Source organism: Salvelinus alpinus, chromosome 6 (genome assembly GCF_045679555.1).
Source record: "Salvelinus alpinus chromosome 6, SLU_Salpinus.1, whole genome shotgun sequence".
In the NCBI taxonomy this organism is placed as follows: domain Eukaryota; kingdom Metazoa; phylum Chordata; class Actinopteri; order Salmoniformes; family Salmonidae; genus Salvelinus; species Salvelinus alpinus.
The window spans coordinates 49,017,373-49,037,530 of record NC_092091.1 but is presented as its reverse complement, the minus strand read 5'-3'; the positions used below and the strand labels follow the sequence as shown (position 1 = coordinate 49,037,530).

General features: G+C 41.4%; 1 protein-coding gene across 3 annotated transcripts; it reads right to left on the bottom strand.

Moving 5' to 3' along the window:
* Positions 1-259: 259 nt before the first annotated feature.
* Positions 260-17,830, bottom strand: LOC139578777 (ceramide synthase-like). 3 transcript variants are annotated; one of them, XM_071406786.1, is made up of 8 exons: positions 17,613-17,830; positions 17,206-17,351; positions 14,865-15,493; positions 14,548-14,631; positions 9,894-10,119; positions 9,395-9,490; positions 8,936-9,045; positions 260-4,338 (listed from the first exon to the last, which is right to left on the bottom strand). In XM_071406786.1, the coding sequence occupies exons 3-8, from the start codon at positions 14,987-14,989 to the stop codon at positions 4,062-4,064; spliced, it is 918 nt and encodes a 305-aa protein (XP_071262887.1). In that variant the 5' UTR covers positions 14,990-15,493; positions 17,206-17,351; positions 17,613-17,830; the 3' UTR covers positions 260-4,061. The 3 variants fall into 3 exon arrangements, with proteins under 3 accessions (XP_071262887.1, XP_071262886.1, XP_071262888.1); XM_071406785.1 differs by having other exon boundaries at positions 17,206-17,830; XM_071406787.1 differs by lacking the exon at positions 17,206-17,351.
* Positions 17,831-20,158: the final 2,328 nt, after the last annotated feature.

Sequence of the window (20,158 nt, the reverse complement as noted above, 5' to 3'; positions counted from 1 at the left end):
CCGTACACAATTCTCTACAAACTAATATGTTATCATAGCTAAAAGGAATTAGCCTATGTCAACTAAAATATATATTATAAATATAATACAGTATATATGTTTTTCATTTATAGAATCCCACTCAAGTTTAAAAATGAAATTGAGGTACAGACATGACAATAGCAGTCTTGAGAGAATTGATCAATGAACACCATTTAAAGTGACATCATTGTTCAAAGTATAGTGATTCTTGAATGAAATAAATGGACTCAACCAGGAATCTTCTTTATGCACAAACAAAGGGGAGGATTTTATTGGTCAATCTGTTGCATGTAAAGCAAAAGTTCACTCAAAGTTCTTGGTGCTTATTTTGAAAAGCAGTGCAGTGGTGCTAGAACAGTAGAATCATGATGTCATGTTGGTCGTCAGAGCAGAAGACGTGAGCAGAGTATGTCAGCCAACAGAACAGGTCTGCGTCCGAAACGGCACCCCAGTGTTCCCTACATACTGTAGTGTACTACTTTAACCAGACCCTGGTCAAAAGTAGTGCACTATGTAGGGAACAGGGTGCCATTTCAGATACAGAGCCCACGGTTAGTCAGGCAGCAGTCAACAGACAGAACACAAGCCCATATGTACAAGAAATATATCATTTATATATGTATTCGTATGTACATTCAAACCATTTCAATAAATAACAGAGACACATTAAAATAAATGTATAAAACAAACAATATGGAAGATGCAGTCGATTTTTTTGTAATACTTTCCATGTCAGAGGACATACCGAACTGTAGGAACTGGTCAAATGGATGATGTTTTCTTTTGGGAGGTAACACTACCTAGTGAGCAAAATTGGTCAAAGACATATTTTTTTGCTCATAGGGTTTAACATGAAGGCATCATTTATAATGGACTAGAGGGGGCCAGTTGCAAAAGTAAACACTAGAAGAAGCTATCACATTTTTGGCTTAAATCATCATCAACTTGTCTTAACTCCCAACACCTCTCTCACTCACTCAAAGCGTATCTCCTCGAACTAAACTTTGTAATCGAGTACAAATTATATTTAGTGGCAGTTTCAGTGACCTCTGACAGATGCGGAATAGAAAAAAATTGCTCTGGTGTTGAATACGCATAAAAATAAATCATAGGGCTCTATTCAATCTGTAAAGCTGAAGCGTTACAGATTCCGCTATAGAAATGTGTAGGCAATTTCAGATTGAGTCGACATGCAGCGTTTACCGTCAATGCAGTCTCTGATAAAGCGGGAACATTGCCTTTTAAATTTCAATCACACTGAAAAGCTGAACTTTCGTGATGCAGATTGAATAGACCCCCTAATCTTACATCTACCTAGATGTATATATTACCTCAATTACCTCGACTAACCGGTGCCCCCGCACATTGATACTGTACAGGTATCCACTGTATATAGCCTCGCTATTGTTATTTTACTGCTGCTCTTTAATGAAGTTACTTTTATTTCTTATTTTTATTAAAACGGCATTGTTGTTTAAGGGCTTGTAAGTAAGCATTTCACTGTAATACCTGATGTATTGGGCGCATGTGAACTGACATTTGTGAACATAATTCATTTTTTAGGAATGACATTTGATTTGTACGATCAACTCTACAGTTGATATCCCTTGTCGGACGCTTAGGTCTACTTTTTGGCATGGAAAATAATGTTGATCATACAATTTCCCAATCAATGTACCTTTAATCAGTGCCTTTAAATCAGTTATAAAGCAAGAATGAAAAGAAAAATCTATCATAACAAAACAAAACAAAAAATCGAGCAGATGATTCGGTTCTGGGTGCGGGGATTAACAAATCCTCAATAAGCCATTTGAAATAGTACCATAACTGACCATTGTAAATAGTAACTAAGTTAAGTGTTACAGTGTTCCCAAGTTAATATCGGCCAATGGTCAAAAAGCCATTCTCTCATTCCTATCATGCAGCTATTCAGCAGAAGACAGCCTGATGCAATAAGTATAGTCCAGCATATTATAAAGTAGTCCCTCTGTGTTCACTTGATGCAATAAGTATAGTCCAGCATATTATAAAGTAGTCCCTCTATGTGTTCTCTTTTCTTCTATGAACCGCTAGAGATCGGAGACCAGGCTAGTAGAGTCACAACCAAAGGCTCCAAGTTACAACCCAAGGCAGTGGTCAAGTGTTCAAGGTGGGATTGAGTTTCAAGGACCACATTTCAACCCTCTTGACTTAGGCTTCGTCCCAAATGGCATTTATGACGCAACCTTAGATACAGTAGATAGCTACATTAGTGCGATTGCACACTGTGTCAACATGAGTAAACGACACCAAAAACATAATTAAAATCACAAGTAAAACAAACACACAAAAAACTAAAACTAAATAGTGGTTGAAATTGGGTGGCCCACCACCACCCAATCCAACCTCATCAGTCCCTTCTCTCAGTGCATTGTCAATATGTTTCTTCTTCGGGCACTATCGCACAAATTCCTCAATGCATAAAGAGAGTACAACAGTTGCCAGTACAATCTATTTTAAATTCCCCCCTTATGGTTGAACACACTGCAACAACTTACTCTGTCAAAATCCTTCCTAGATCATCTAGGAATCCCTTACATTAGCAGACTCTAGAACACCTGTAGAACGCCTGTAAAACGCCTGTAGAACGCCTGTAGATTCTAAAATGTGGTTACCCTGTTTAGCCTGCAGGAGACCTAATTCCACAACAGCCTTCCCTAACATTACCATGGTGATGATAGCAGTGTTCCTGATCATTATATTATGTTGATGGGGTTTCTGAGACATTAAACACCTCTCCAAGCATTGTAAAGATCTGGTAAGCTGCACAGACCCACCCAGTCGTGTACTGAAGACTGCCTGCCAGCATTACTCAACTTGGGTGGGTGACTGGGACAGCACAGCTGCATCATTGTCCCATTTGAGTCTACTACTCCCCCCCCTTCTCTCTCTCCCTCTATTAATCTCTCCAACATTCCATCTCTCGTTCTCTCCTCTTTTGATTGAAGTGGGGAGTGAGTACAAGAGGGCGGGAGGAATAAAAATGTCTACCAATACTAAGAAGTCCATCAACATTAATAAATAAATAAATGCTTTGAATGAGAGCAATATAAAAACCTAAAATGACATTTACTCATCTACTATTATAAACTTGTCACATTTTGGGGTAAACCCCCTTCCTCTCCTCCCACATTAGTTTTCTAACAGGAGAAAAGGGAGCGAGAGAGAATTTCAGAGTGGAGAGAAGGCAGAACGAAGCAATACCAGAGGCGCCGGTGCGTGTTCCTCTGTCCTTTCCCAAGACAAGACCCACTCAATCGATCCTGAGTGGATCATCTTGATGGACAAATAATACAGTACCAGGATCACAAGTTGAAATAGTGGTATTGTCTTCATCCCCCTTTTTGCAGTCACCAAAATGAAATGATCACCAAATAATAATTTACTACATATTTCTATACATTATGATATATTCATTTTGTATCCTTCCCTAATGTAGAACAGCAGTTGCATTTCTCTTTCAAGAGAAGAATACTTTTATCTATCCCTTTAACTCAGTCAAATGAGCTCTATCGCTCATGCTTAATTAGTCTATTCTTCTCTGCCTCCCTCTATCACTATTGATCTTCAATGTGTTCTCACCCTATCATCCTTTTGCTTTTCAATCCATTCATTTGTCCCCATTCAGTTTGAAATCAGTGTGTACAGACACGTAATATTGAAATACTTGCCATTTCACAAGTCTTTCTCCTGTCTATGCTTCTATCTCTCTCCCTTATTCATTTCTTTCTTTCTTTACCCTCTCCTCTTTCAGTCTGTCTCTCTCTTCTTCCAGAGGTCCATGTAACTCTGAAGGGGCACTAGAGGGAGGGGGAGAGTGGTAGAGGATGAGAAACAATTTCTCTCTCCCTCTCTTCTCTCTCCTAGGTTACAATGTCATTGCAATACAGTACAATAGATTCCCTTGACAGACCTCAGTCTTCCCGGCCTGGTCTGGCTGGCCCCGTCCCCACAGTGATCCCTCTTCCTCTCCATCTCTCCCTCCCTCTTTCTTCTCTTTCTCAGTGTGTGTCAGTCTCTCTGTCTGCCTGGTGGGGGACGGCACTGTAGCCGTTGGCCGGGGGAGGTAAAGGGGCTCCCTGGCCGGGGCAGCAGCCCCCATCAGGCTTGTTGAGGGTGGCCGGGGGCCGGGAGTGCGAGGCCCCGGTGAAGAGGCGGAAGGCGCCCCTGCAGATGAGGGTGAACCAGTAGACCTGTGGGGCCATGAGGCAGAAGGCCCCCACGTTGCACTGCCAGGGAGCCACAAGGGGCACTGTGTAGAGGGGGATGGAGGCATACCTGCAACACGAGGAGGATGTGAGGCGTAGGGGGGAAATGAGGGTTAATGTTTGCTTAATGTTGCTAGCTAACAAGCTTACCCAGATTTTTTAAACTTACTTAGCGCAAACTTCTAAAACAAGACACCTTGTCTCAAGCTAGCTATTGTCAAGGATTTTGGTTTATGGCTAATGACTTTAAACTGAACAATCTGATTTAATACAAATAATCAAGGAAGAATGCTTCCCTTATGGAAAAAACAAGAATTTCACATTGTGATCACGTCCTTTTATGTTAAGTTGATGTGATAACATGTGAAGCAACATGTGAAAACGTGTTTTTGGATCAATTCACATGTGAAATCATTTGCAAACATGTTTTTGGAAAACTTCACATGAAATCATGATTTCACATGTGCTGACATGTTGTCACATGTAGTTTCATATTTCTATCCCTATGTTTCACAAGATCATGTTTTCACATGTTGTAAAATACGTAGTTTCATGTTATCACATGTTCCTTTACATGTTGTTGTAACGTCCTGACCAGAGTTCTTATGTGTTTTGCTTGGTTAGTGTTGGTCAGGACGTGAGCTGGATGGGAATTCTATGTTGTGTGTCTAGTTTGTCTGTTTCTGTGTCCAGCCTAATATGGTTCTCAATCAGAGGCAGCTGTCAATCGTTGTCCCTGATTGAGAATCATATATAGGAGGCTTGTTTTGTGTTGGGATTTTGTGGGTGATTGTTTCCTGTCTCTGTGTTTGTGTTCTGCACCAGATAGGTCTGTCTCGGTTTTCACATTTGTTATTTTGTATTTTGTAGTGTTCACGTATTCGTCTCTTTGTTTATTAAATATGTTGAACACTAGCCGCGCTGCATTTTGGTCCTCTCTTTCACCAATGGAAGAAAACCGTTACAGTTGTCACATTAACTTTACATAAGATCACGTGAAATTCAAGTTGTTTTTCCGTAAGGAACCATGTTAAGGTGTTTATAAGGCATTTGTTTTACCAGTCGTCAGGACGTCACGTGATGGTCCCAGATTGTCCCAAACCATTATAAGTAAAGTAATGAAATGGTATGGTGGTTTTTAGGGCTGACCCCATTTAGTCGACTGGTCGATTGTTTGGTCGATAGGCTGTTGGTCTACCAAGATCTCTTTAGTCGAGCAGTAGCAAAAAAATATATTTATATCATGGTGTACAAGACACCTGTCTGATTCGCGCCTGTCTGAGTGGACTAATCCATTGTGGAGGCCTTCGAGTCCATCACTCTGACATGTGCTACTGAAATTGTATATGGTTATATTACATAAGAACAAATGGTGCAACTCTAATAAAAATGATATTATTTTATAACAAATGCGCTTCCTCCCGCGTTGGATAGTGGTCGCTGTCCGCGGTTCTGAAACACATCAGTGCGCTGTTGAATTGGCGTCTTTTCCTAGACCATCTTGATATGTGCATAATAGCAAAGTTAACCAGCATATTGGTGTTGAGAACAATTTTTTATTTATTTATTTTATTTCACCTATATTTAACTAGGCAAGTCAGTTAAGAACTAATTCTTATTTTTTCTTATTTTCAATGACGGCCTAGGAACAGTGGGTTCCTAGGCCGTCATTGTTCAGGGGCAGAACGACAGATGTTTACCTTGTCAGCTCGTGGATTCGATCTTGCAACCTTTCGATTACTAGTCCAACACTCTAACCACTAGGCTACCTGCCGCCCCGTTGAGAACAATGCGGTGGAAGCAGTAGCAGAAAACAAACCTTGCCTTAATTGTCTATGAAAAGTGAGGAAACCCCAACTTAATTATGTTTGGAGTTTGCTATAACCAATTTATTGATGTGATTATGGTATGCTATAGGTCAGGCCCTATTGGTCACGTGCATACATGTGTCACGTAAAGAGAGCAAGGTTTGAGGTAATAGGGAATGTTTTTCCTAATCAAATTATGGAATTCGGTAACAGAACCTTTCAGTCAGAAATGGCTGTAATTATGTTGCAGCTTCAGCAACACGGACAACGTGATAAACACTGTGGTGGTCTCTGCATCAGGGAGGAGAGAGACAACGGGTGCTAGTCACAGTCACTCGCTGTCTTTTTATTTATTTATTTTTAAACACAGCACAGCAAGTCTGAGCCCGGCAAAATCAAATCAATTGCTGGTCGGACTCGCTCCAAATAATTAATAACAAAATGATTCATCAAATAGTGTGCTTAAAGCATCAGACAAGCTCAGTGAATATAGTTGATTTGATTAAAACACATAGAATGCATCTATATATGGAAGAACACACAATTTAAAATTTAGACCAATCGCTTGGTCGAAAGAACAGGCAACTCTTGGTCGACCAAGATTCTTTTAGTCGGGGACAGCCCTAGTGGTTTTAAAGTAAGTGGTACGCTGTTCAGCTAAAATATGACCCCACCTAGGACTTAAACTCACAACCTCTGGAGTTGAGGTACGCTGATTTATCTGCTGTGCCAGTCTGCACTTCTCTACCCATTAATTACCTATAATAAAGTACATCTGTCACGGATCCCTCCGGAACTTTCATTACGCACACCTGGCCCCTATTCCCACTGATTGTATTTGTATATATGTGCCCTTTGGTTCCATTGGGCACTCGATTATTGTTACAATGTCCATTGGTGCGTGAGAGTACTTGTGAAGTGTGTTTTGGGATTTGCGCAGATGATTACGGGTCTCGTCCAGTGTGTTAATCATTGTGCGAGTGTGTAATTTATTCTAGGTACTCCTCGCTCTTTTGTTTTGGGTTTCTACCCTGTGTTTTGTTACGTTTGTTACGTGTTTGTTTGGTCTTCGTCCCTGTGCCTTTACACAGCATGCCGTAATTTGGGCTTAATAAAAACCCTTATTACGCAATCCTGCGCCTGTCTCCCGAATCTTTTCATACCAACGTGACAGAATAATCTACCATTAAGGGAGACAGCGGGAATGGCCCGTCCGACGACGCTGCGACTGGTCCGTCCGGTGCCGCCGCAACCAGTCCGTCCGACGCCACTGCTACTGGTCCGACGCCACCGCAACTTCGGCAGCGGCAAAAGGCCCGTCTGACGACGACACAACTTCGGCAGCTGCATTGGGTCCTGATCGACCCGCACTGCGTTCCTGTGATCGTTGCGTCGTAATTTGTGATTCATTTAAAAAACTATTACGCATTCCTGCGTTTGTCTCCCGATCCTTCATGTCAACATCTCTGCACTTAGCTAGAGTGCCATCTGCACTGCTATTTTAGTTATCATTTAATCTGGCTATTCTCTCATCATTGATTTAATTTACTTATATCAGTAATTTGAGGATTTTCTGTATAGTTGTCTAATGTTGGTGGGGCATATTATTCAGTTTTAATGTTATTCCTGAATAACTATGATACATATAGTTTTTCTTGAGTGCATTTTTAACAAAGCTGAGATTCACTTTGATGTCCAAAGTGTAGAAATACAGTGAAATCAGTTATTGACACCGACGTAATGACGTAGCAGAAAGATCGGAGTGCTGTGAACCAAGAGGTTGCGAGTTCAAATCCCAGGTTAAGACACGTTGAATAATAATTACTGTATCAATAAACACACACAATGTAGTCCTGTACACCGGGTGTACAAAACAGTAGGAACACCTGCTCTTTCCATGACAGACTGACCAGGGGAATCCAGGTGAAAGCTATGATCTCTTATTGATGTCACTTGTTCAATCCACTTCACTTACTGTAGATGAAGGGGAGGAGACAGGTTAAAGAAGGATTTTTAAGCCTTGAGACATAGAACTGGCCCATCCGATGCCGCCACAACCAGTGTGTGCCATTCAGAGGGTGAATGGGCAAGAATAAATATTTAAGTGCCTTTGAACGGGGTATGATATTAGGTACCAAGCACACCGGTTTGAGTGTGTCACGAACTGCAATGCTGCTGGATTTTTGATGCATAACATTTTTCCGTGTGTATCAAGAATGGTCCACCACCCAAAGGACATCCAGCCAACTTGACAACTGTGGGAAGCATTGGAGTCAACATGGACCAGCATCCCTGTAGAACGCTTGACACCTTGTAGAGTCCATGCCTCAACAAATTTAGTCTGTTCTGAGGACAAAAGGGGGGGCAACTTAATATTAGGAAGGTGTTCCTAATGTTTTGTACAGTCAGAGTATGTCAAAGTGTCAAATATGTAAGTTGAAAACACTATGTTAAAAGTACTGTGTGAAACATAACGACCCATGTTCCAAAAACACATGTTCTTACATGATTTCACGTGTGATTTTCCACATGTGAAATCAGGGTTGATAACTAGAACTAGATAACAACAAAAAAATGGTGACATGGTGCTGAGTAGCTACATACAAGCAAGCAAGATATTTTCAATCAAACAACGAGAAAGCATATTGTTTATTTTTGAATGATTTCATCTGCTAGCTAAATAGCTAGGCCAGAAGCCTACAAACTTAAACTTGTAACCTACCATCGTAGATCTTAAGAACGTGAGATAAAAAAAAATGCATAGATGAAGTTGGGGACAAACAGACAAGCACACAGACAGACAGACAGGCAGAAAGAGAGACAGACATATAGACAGGCAGACAGTGTTCAGTATGTTACCTGCTGTAGGCGTAGTAGAGGTAGGGGAAGAGCAGAACTCGACAGATGAAGAAAGTGACCAGCATGAGAGCGCCATTCACTTTATGAAGAAGAGTGTGCTGCTTCTTGTACTGAAGGGGACAAAGAGAGAGAGAGGGCAGGAGCAAGGGAGGGGAAAAACGAGAGCAGGGTGAAGGACCGAGAAAGAGAGCTTGGGTAAATGTTAACCCAAAATCACAGGAGACAAGAATGTTAACATGAAAGCTAGTAAGTGAGCACTTCAGAATCAGAAAGACTAACGTTCTTAGACTGCTGCAAGGGGAGTAAGAGACTGAGGAAGAAAGGTAGAAGAGGTGTAGAGAGAGAAAGCAGGAGGAAAGGGAAAGAAAGATCGAGAACGAGAGAGCAAAAGGACAAAAGAAAGAGGGAGAAGAGGGGTTAAAAGAGAGGAGGAGGAGGAGAGGAGTGAGTGAGTATTACCTGGATGAGGATTTTCCCCAGGCAGACGGACGGAGTGCTGAGTTCAGCCATAAACATGACACCCTGGAAGTAATCCCCCTTTCCCTGCCTCCAGAACTGAGAGAGAGAGAAGAGATGGAGGGCCATGATATGGCTGATAAAGTATATAGACAGACCATTGAAAGAAAAGCTCAAACACGCACACCTTATCTCCCCTTAAAAGCACATGTCCATAGAAGGGATGTTAACATTGGCTGCCAGTAGCAACAGGAGGCAGATGGGGATTGGAGCAGGAGAGTCTAGTCTGCAGATGGCAGCCGGTTAGGGACAATTTTAGCGATCAGAAACCAAATCACCATCAGATCATCTCTTTCTGTCAAGACTTAAAGGGTTAGTGTGTGTACATGTTAATCATTCATCATTAGCCCCCCCCCCCCGCCCTTTAGACATAAGACAGACCGTGGCACGGTAGACTAATAAAATAGTCCGCTAGAGCCACCCTAGTTACAGCGATAGTTACCACGGAGACGGGGAAGCAGATGGTCACCATGACGACGTGGTGCAGCACCATGAGGAACTCTCTGCGCAGGTAGCTGGCCACTGCCGAGCCCATTGGCTTTGGCCTGCCGCCCTCCTCCTCGTGCCCTTTAACCTGCAGCTTGTGCCAGTAGCACAGGAACATGGCGTAGATGTCGTACGCAAAGTAGGACACCGCAAACAGGATGTAGGTACTGGTAAGCCAGTGTCTGGAGAGGTGTGGTGCAAGAAGGGGGGGGGGGGAGAGACAGAAAGTGAGAAAGGAGAGAGTGAGAGAGAGAAGGTGTAATAGTTGAAGTTCTATGTAACAATGTGTGCCGACATGTACATTGTAGCTGCCTATGTGACTACCATGTAAATACGCTATTGCCTATTTCAGTGCGATGCATCCTGTATGTGAGGCTCTAGCCTAGACGTCAGGGAGTTTAGTGACTGGCCAGGATGCACTGCTCTATGGCACGTGCGTGATTTGGTATTCAAATGAGCCGGCACTCACACGAGCGCCTCCCGACTTTGACTGGCAAATTTTTTATTTTTTTTTATTTTTTTTATTTCACCTTTATTTAACCAGGTAGGCTAGTTGAGAACAAGTTCTCATTTGCAACTGCGACCTGGCCAAGATAAAGCATAGCAGTGTGAACAGACAACACAGAGGGCAAGAGGGAGGGAGGGAGTCGGTGACTGGCATTATCTCTCCCCCCTCTCCTTTTTTCCTCTCCCTTTTTCTCCCCCCGCCTCCTAATTGATGGAAAGACGAGGGGGAAGAGGTGCAGCTGTGTCACATTGCGAGTTATCTTAGGACAACAGTGTCTGACTCACAGCGTCTCACTAGTGTAAAGTATCTTCCATTCTTCCTCTCCTCCTCTCTTCCTTCAACCCAAAACAAACCTCCCACTTTAAGTGTGCATTTCATATAGTTTTATGTAGTCCACTGTTAACAAAGATGCAGTTGTAAAACCAGTGGAGACATGTTTGAGTAGTTACTACTACAGTTCCATAGCAGCATGCTGCAGTCTAGGTTTATGGCTTCTGTGTGACTGCATTACAGATACTAAAATAGTGCTGCTGGCTTTGGGACAAATAGAGGTTAATTGGGTTGAAATACTAATTAGGTTAATTTCTCTAGGGTAGGGGGCAGCATTCGGAATTTTGGATGAAACGCATGCCCAAATTAAACTTCCAGCTACTCATCCCCAGAAGATAAGATATGCATATTATTAGTAGATTTGGATAGAAAACACTCTGAAGTTTCTAAAACTGTTTGAATCATGTCTGTGAGCATAACATAACTTATTTAGCAGGCGAAACCCCGAGGACAAACCATTCAGATTTTTTTGTCTCTTGAGGTCACTCTCTTTTCAATGTGTTTTCATTGGGAAACCAGATTTCTAAGGGACCTGCTTGCAGTTCCTACCGCTTCCACTGGATGTCAACAGTCTTGAGAAATTGGTTGAGGTTATTCCTTTGTGTAATTAAGAAGTACGGCCATCTTGAACGAGAGTCACTTGAATTGTCACTTGAATTCACTTGAATTAGCTATAGTTGGTTTTAATCCTGTATTGAACACAGATCATCCCGTCCTCAATTTTATCGATTATTAACGTTAAAAAATACCTAAAGTTGTATTACAAAAGTAGTTTGAAATGTTTTGGCAAAGTTTACAGGTAACCTTTGAGATATTTTGTAGTCACGTTTGAGCAAGTTGGAACCGGTGTTTTTCTGGATCAAACGCGCCAAATAAATTGACATTTTGGATATATATCGACGGAAATTAATCGAACAAAAGGACCATTTGTGATGTTTATGGGACATATTGGAGTGCCAACAACAGAAGCTCATCAAAGGTAAGGCATGAATTATATTTTTATTTCTGCGTTTTGTGTCGCGCCTGCAGGGTTGAAATATGCTTCTCTGTCCTTGTTTACTATTGTGCTATCCTCAGATAATAGCATCGTTTGCTTTCGCCGAAAAGCCTATTTGAATTCTGACATGTTGGCTGAATTCACAACCAGTGTAGCTTTAATTTGGTATCTTTCATGTGTGATTTAATGAAAGTTTGATTTTTATATTAATTTTCATAGTAATTAATTTGAATTTGGCGCCCTGCATTTTCTCTGGCTTTTTGCCAAGTGAGACAGTAGCGTCCCGCCTAAACTCAGATTTTTGGATATAAATATGAACTTTACCGAACAAAACATACATGTATTGTGTAACATGAAGTGCTATGAGTGTCATCTGATGAAGATCATCAAAGGTTAGTGATTCATTTTATCTCTATTTCTGCTTTTTGTTACTCCTCTCTTTAGCTGGAAAAATGGCTCTCTTTCTGTGACTTGGCTCACACCTAACAATCGTTTGGTGTGCTTTCGTCGTAAAACCGTTTTGAAATCTGACACTTTGGCTGGATTTACAACAAGTGTATCTTTCAAATGGTGTAAAATACTTGTATGTTTGAGGAATTTAAATTATGGGATTTCTGTTGTTTTGAATTTGGCGCCCTGCAGTTTCACTGGCTGTTGACGAGGTGAGACGCTACAGTCCCACATACCCTAGAGAGGTTAACAGGGACAAGGTGAGCAGGGAGAGAATGACAGATTATTACGCACACATACTTGAATACTTTATTTGGATCGAAAGTTAAACATACACAGCAAATTGGCCAGTGTTAACTTGTGTTGATTTTTCAATGTCACATTTCTAGTGTTGATTCAGGAGTGAAATTAACACTCAGTGGTGTAAAATAACCCCAATGTGGGGGTTAATAACAAGTGTTGCGTGTGAGAGTGTGATTGTGTCAGTTTTACTCTGTGGAGAGTAAAACATTCCCATCAAAACCACGCCCATCATTATCAGATTTCCCAGCATGCTCTACTACCAGGTAAACCTTCTTAGGATTGTTTTTAATATCTGTATTTTTGCATGTACGTTGACTGATTAATCTCATGCTACACAAAGATAAATAACATACATTCTTCTAAACTAATCCAATCAGATTTATTGCACCACTTACCGAAATGGTTGTTCCAGTTCAAAATGGTTTAGGCCGAGAAAGAAACTCTGGGGTAAAAATTGCGCTTGGTTCATAGAACCGAGGTTACGTGAGTGACCTCCGGTAGCCACTAAATGCGGTTGTAAGTTTCCGTTTTCTTCCAAGAAATGTTGCTCTAACTTTTAAACATTAGAAGCCACAAAATATTATGACCCCTGAAAACATAAGACTTTCAGAAACACACGTGTCTTCTGTTTCCCTCAGAACAGAGTGGACAGGACCAGGCAGTAAATCAGACGGGCGAAAAAATAACATGATCAATTGTGGTTCTTTTCTACACAGAAAAACATACACAATTATTGCCTGTTGTTTTCCTAAATCCTGAACTTCCCAAATCCGTTCTGATGTATTTCAAACCATACTTCTGACTAAAATACTATTACAAATCAGTCTAAAACAATGTTTGACAGGCTGTCATAGCGCCAATTAAAACATTCTTTGTTGATTACGTCACTTTTTTACTTGGTGGGGTTACGAAACATTTTTTATATCAAAATGGGGTCACGGACCAAAAACGTTTGGGAACCCCTGCTTTAGGTAGTCTCCTCACAAATGTTACTAACCCTAACAGTCATTCTGAATGCAGATGCGGGTGAATAAAAATTCCAACTGTTGGATGTCCTAACTGGCTGAATTCCAATAGGAATCATACATCACTTTGCAAGCCAGCAGAATGTGACTTGCGGGCCTGATGTGGCCCGTAAACTAGGAGGTTTCTTAACACCACTGTGGTAGGGTAAAACTTGGCCATCAAACTAAGGCCTTATGATATATTAAATGTATTGCCCTAAAGAGCTTAATTTTAATGATAACATTTGCCTACAGTAGGAAGTAATTTGGTGAAGTCCACAGGGCTGAAAATGAACGAATTCAACAACCATGTCTCTGTCACCAACAAATACAGTCATGGGTGGTGACTCTACAATTTACTCGAAAAAGCAAGACGCACTGGGGTGTGGCTTTCAATTAGTTGTTTTTGGCGAGTTAAGTCATACCGTATAAAATAAGAAATCACGATAGCTGTGATGGAAATATGTAGTTTAGGTACAATTTTATAAATGCCAACAGATCATTTGTTCGTTGGACATGGTGTGATTTTTTTGTGTTGGTAAAATTAATTACGTGAGAAATAGTGGTGGAAACGCCTTTATGCGCAAATATTTATATAATAACCATCATATCAAAGTAAACTTGGAGTCACAAGATGATATGGTGTGCGGTACTCCCACTATGACTTGGGAAACCATGCAGTTAATTAAGCTTCAGATTAAATAAATTACGATTAACTTCACATGGTGGTGTAAGTGCATGGTGATTTTGATGCTCCTTTCCAATAAATATTGTGGGTCTTATTCTGGTGACATGATAGCAGGAACTGGGTTCAGAACTACAATGACAAAAACTGTATACCCAAAACAAAGGGCACTTTAGAGACTGGAAGGGCAAAGAGGCATGTGCTCTGTACAGATAGAGCCTATCTGTGCAGGTGCCTGCAAACATACACACACACACACACACACACACACACACACCTGGAACACAAAACTTTACAGCAACTACTACTGCATTATCAATATTTTGTAATTACTGATCCTCGATGATGTCCTCACAGGAGGATGCGATGATGTAGCCAGCTGAGGAAGCCATGATGGCTTGGATGGATGACACCAGCCTAGTGGGGAGAGAGAGGGCAGAGAATGGGGTTTCAATTTACATATTTATACCCATAACTCCATAGAAAAAAAGTATTGACATTCAACAATGTAAACCATAGCAGAATAGTATAAAATGTCAAGCAAAGCATAATAGCATAAGATAAAGGTACGATAGGTCTGCATAGTCCTCACATTGACTCATCTGACTTGTGTGTGTGTGTGTGTATCTGACTTGTAAGTGTGTGTGTACCTGGCAGACACTATGGTGGCGTCTCCCTCGCTCAAGGCCAGGCCTGGGGTGTGTTTCAGGCATCTCTTAGACAGCAGGAACAGGCCCGGGAAGAAGATGGAGCCAGCAGCCAGGATGCTCAGCATGGTCCCTGAGTGTGTGTGTCTCAACAGGTACCTCACCACTGCCCTCAAACCACTTGACAAGTGGGAAAGGTTGAATGACTGATCTATGCAGGGTACTCTCAAAGCTATGGTAGCAGTTTCCAATGATCATTTGCTGCTAGATGTTTGAAGGCATTGATAGGTATATCATTAGAATGCGTGACAGCGTGTAAGTACTGTCAATAGAACACCCGTACAGAATTTTAGTAATGCTATCCTAGTTATGTTATGCTAGTAGTAATGTTATACTAGTGTTACGCTAATGCAGTATGTAGTCAAATGCTGTATTTGTTATTAGTAGGCTAGTTTTGGGGATATATGGGGAATGAAAATGGACTTGCTAGTGGTTACGGTCAATGTTAATAAAATAGATACATCAGGAAAGAGAGGGCTACGATAAAGCTGTGGGTGGTGTGTTTGTTAACTCCCCACACCTCCCTCCCAACCCCCTGCTCATAACCAGCAGAGGCCTGGTGGCTTCTGGGTCTACACACACACAAAGACAGACAGGGAGACAAGAGAGAGAACAAACAGAAGATGGGGGGGGGGGGGACGACGACAAAGAGAGGGAAAAAAATATCAATCAAATCTATTTCACACACCTTGATTAAGAGTTCAGTAAAATGTACAATAAATGAGTTATATGCACATAAAACTGTTCAGCTGTCGGCATATAGTTTCTACGAATGTCACATTTATTCAGTGTCATCGTGCAGCCTTTTAAAACATGATCAAAATCGTATCCACTCAAGTAATTACCTTGTGTGTAGACAGCCCTACACCACACTCTAATCTCACAAATGCTGACAAATCCATTGACTACACTGTAGGCGTCATGTATCGCTGGCTGTACCAGTTGTGCTACTTGACTCCGGTGGGGAATGAATTAATTTAGGTTTTCCACTGTCATTGCTCTCTAGGTAAATGTATGTACTCAGTGGGACTGGAGAGACAGGATGAATAGGTGGAGAGAGAAAGGTGGCTGAAAATAGATTTAGAAAGGGATTAGAAAAGCAGGAGATTTAGACAGAGTACAGCTGGGAGAGAGGGAATTAGTGAGACAGAGAGAGGGGGAGATGGGGTGACAGTTGACAAAGGGGAGTACCTACAGTACATATGGGATATGATGAAGGGTATGAGGGGTGGGGTGGAGGAGGATGTTGTTGGGGCGGGGCCTAATTGTTCCATCCTAGGCTGTTGGACAATAGCGGTTAGGTGATGCACCATCACAATACAACAACAGGTTCATCCCATAACCAACAAACACATGCACCTGCACGTGGTTTTGATTGAAGGGATAAAGGCCTATCTGGACATAATATAAATACTTTCAGATATATCTTGGCTAGCTGAATTTTTTGGGGTCAGCACAGCAGTACATAGGCAATTTACAGGGTGGGATCATTTTTTAAAAACTAGTCCCCTCCATAACCCCGTCCCCTATGATGCCAAGCATATCTTGACGTTGCTATATCGCTAACTTGGTAGAAAACACAGGCTCATTTCACTCATAACCTAGTTGGCAAGCCCGTGCAACAACGTGGCTCAGACTCAATTATCAAAATACGCAATGCGAGTAAGTAACCTAAGTAAACACGGTCCTCCTCTATTAAAAAATAAACGGGACAAGTCTGTGTTGCACTAAATAGCAGTTATCACGACCCATTAAGTCAACTCAACAACACATTATTCTGAAAATGGCAGACTTGTGCACGTCTTGGAACGGCTCCAAATCTGCATAGGCTAACCATTGTAATATGTTTGATTGCTAGCTACTGTTGCCTAATGTAGTCCAGTGTAGACTACAAGCTGGACAAATCAATGTAACTATTTGAGTGTGACTGAGCTCGCTATATTTTCATTCAATAAATTTTTACCTGGAGTCGTTTCATGCACAAGAGTGATTGAAGCTTGTAACAGGTAGTGTGGCACGCGGTTTGCCTAGTATGAACACACACGCAAGGGATACATTGTCTAGCCTGTTATCAGTTTTTACAGACAATGCATGCTTGCTAAGGGTGACAGATTATTCAGGCCTGTATAAACTAAAGCGTGACTGTTTGCGACAGACAACATTTATTACAGACATATTGAGTTTCTTGCCTAACCTCGGAGCAGGATGGTGAGAACGAAGAAGAGTTAGGTGTTGGGGTAATAAAGGGAGAGTACAAAAAAAGGGATGGATAGGCTAAATTTACATTTGGGTGGTGCGGCGTCCCGTTCTGCGGCCCGGTCGGTCGGAACAAGGGGAAATCAGTGTGTTGGGTCCTGGTTGTAGCCTACACGTCGAGAATTGTTCCACATTATTATTGTGTTTTGTTGCCTTATTCCGTGTTCTGGATATCTGCAAGAAATCAGAACGTGCGTCAAGCAAGACAAATTGATGTGTGGGTCCTGTCTTGGTCCGAATCAGAATATGACTCCCTCCCCGACGTACTGCCTTCGGATCGTTGCTTCAGTAATTTTATTTCTGAGCGGCAAAATGCTTTTGAAGTCGATGGCTCTCTCGAGTGTTTTGATTTATATTGCGAGGGCACAGCTCTTCTCGCGTTTGGCCGCCGTACTAGTCTACTGATATCTGAACAGTTAAGCCATATCGACCGACCTTATTGCTTGCCGGATACATTCACTGTGAAGTCTTCAGCTGCATATTATTTTATGACCTGTCGCACTGGATCCGTTGGCGTAGAACAAATTTCAGCAAACATTAGTCTAGAAAAAAAATCCTAGTGTATGCATGATACAGTCCCGCTGTGGATAAAGTGTAGCCATTAAGCCGGCTACATAGCCAGTTCGCTGTCACCTCTATCTCCTCCCCCTTGCTCCCGGGTATGGTAGGCTATGAGGTAGCCCCATAGGCTATGACTCCTAGGACTAGCCCACTGCTGTCCCTGGATAAAGTATTTTTATTTTCAAGGGCAACGGACTTTAATAGCCTACCAGAAGTCATTTTCAGATAAAGCTGGCTAGGAAAAACTCCTTAGTTTTACAAGACATTAAACTGCAAGCTGACAAACCGTTGGTTGAATTATTAATTTGACTATTTTGAGAATGAACGTATCTATGCTCAAAGTCAGATAAGACTGTAAAAGTTCCACAAACAGTGGGGTCCGCTAAACTACCCAGCCTACAGTGGTTAATTAGGTCTATAGGCCTACAGCTCTCTAAACATTTTTGATCTTGTAAATTAAGATGTTTAGCACATGGATAGAACATATAGAAGCAATCTAATGTCCACAACCTCTGCAGGTCAACCTGATAACCTGTACAATGTGTGATAAATTGGGTAACACTTTACTGAAAGATAGACACTTGTCAAATGTATAAACTGATTATATCTCAGTAACATATATAGGATATAATGCAATAGGCATAATAACCATAGTTATCAGACATGTTGAAATATTGCCATATAGAAAGAGAACATAAAACTTTCTGAACACAAGAAAAAGTATACAACCAAAACATAAAACATTGTATGGTGCAAAAAATTACTTGTAATTTGAGGCAGCAGCCCTTAAGTCAACAACCTGATACAGTACAATGTAACTTTGCCCTTTGAGCCCCCTCCCCATTGATAAGCGGACAGACACCACACAGGAATATTATCCAGTGACTATGCATTTATTCATTCACTACTTTACTCTAGTCGTTTTCTTAAGAAATTCAAGTATTTGTTGGGAGCACAAGTCCAAAACGTTTCCTAAAACATGACAAAAAAACAAACCAACCAACAGAATTTTAACATTTTCAAAACAGCAGTATTCAACATCGGTTTCATATTCAGAATAATCAAAAAACACAAGTATCACTTTTTTTCCTTTCTTATCACCAGAAACATTTAACATCAACATTCCCAGGTGTAGTCTTCTCTCCAGTGCCTATTGAGCTCATGAACAAAGGATATAGACTTGCTTCCTTTTCCTTCCGTAGATGCGTCCCAAATGGCACCCTATTCCCTATATACTGCACTACTTTTGACCAGACCCTCAATAGTGCACTACAAAGGGAATAGGGTGTCATTTGGGATGGATCATAGATCTGAAGAGAACTGGACATCTGAAAGCAAATCCCTAACGGTGCTTCTCTCTACTACATTGCTCTAACCAGTCTTCTCTTCTCCTATCAGCGCCGATGAAGGAAAGAAGGGGAGGTTAAGAAGCTGCTTTAAGCTATTGAACTGCCAGAGGCGGCTCCTCCAGTGAGGAACGGGATGTCCTTATTGGCTTCTACATTAAGCATAGCTGGGTCATACTCCTTAGTGCACACTGTAGAAAAACATTTATCAACAAGTGGCTTATTTGGACAAGTTCAAGTAGTCCCTCCCAGTTTTAGTCTGTTTTATTTTTTTGGTGCCTAATGAATATGACCCTGCTATAAAAGGCGAACAGAGACGAGAGGACAGTGTGAGGGGGATAGAGAGAAGAAAGGAGGGTGTGAGGGAAAGAGACGGACCCTGGTGAGCTCTTCTAAAACTCAGCCTGCTTGGGCTCTCTACTAAAGACAATAGCAAAGTTGTGAAACCAAAAAATAACTTTTTAAATGTATCACATCACATCACAAAAGATAAAAATATGAATCATATTTCCTAAAATCGAATTAATTAACATCACCACAAGGAAGGCATGTCCATGGCGACAACTCCCATTGCACAGCCTTCAAATCCAAAAGCCTCTTCCTTTTTTTTTTTATATCATAAATACAGACATGCAGGTTTAAGTGAAACATTCTGGCAATCCCCATCAACCCCTTAGCCTACACTTCCAAAAGCACCATCAGGTGGCGGGACAAGGGCCTGACCACTGCCATGACGGCAATGCCAACTAGCACAGTGCAGCTTCTTCAGGAGCCTCATTTTAGTTAGTACTAGCTCCAGTCAGAGCTTCAGCGCACAGAGATTTGCGGTTCCTCTTTGTGGAGAAAAAAAAAAGTTGAGGCACACTGTTATTGGTGAATAATATCTGTGTGTATTTGTGTGGTCGGGTCCACAGTCTTTGCAATGGAACACCTGAGCCGTGAACTCAACTGGAAATAAACCAACAACCAATAAAGGAAAAACAAAATACAGCAGCATTTCACCAATACATTTCAACAAGCTGTTCTTCCTGTCAGGACAGTGATTTAGTACAAAGGAATGACATCACGTTACAG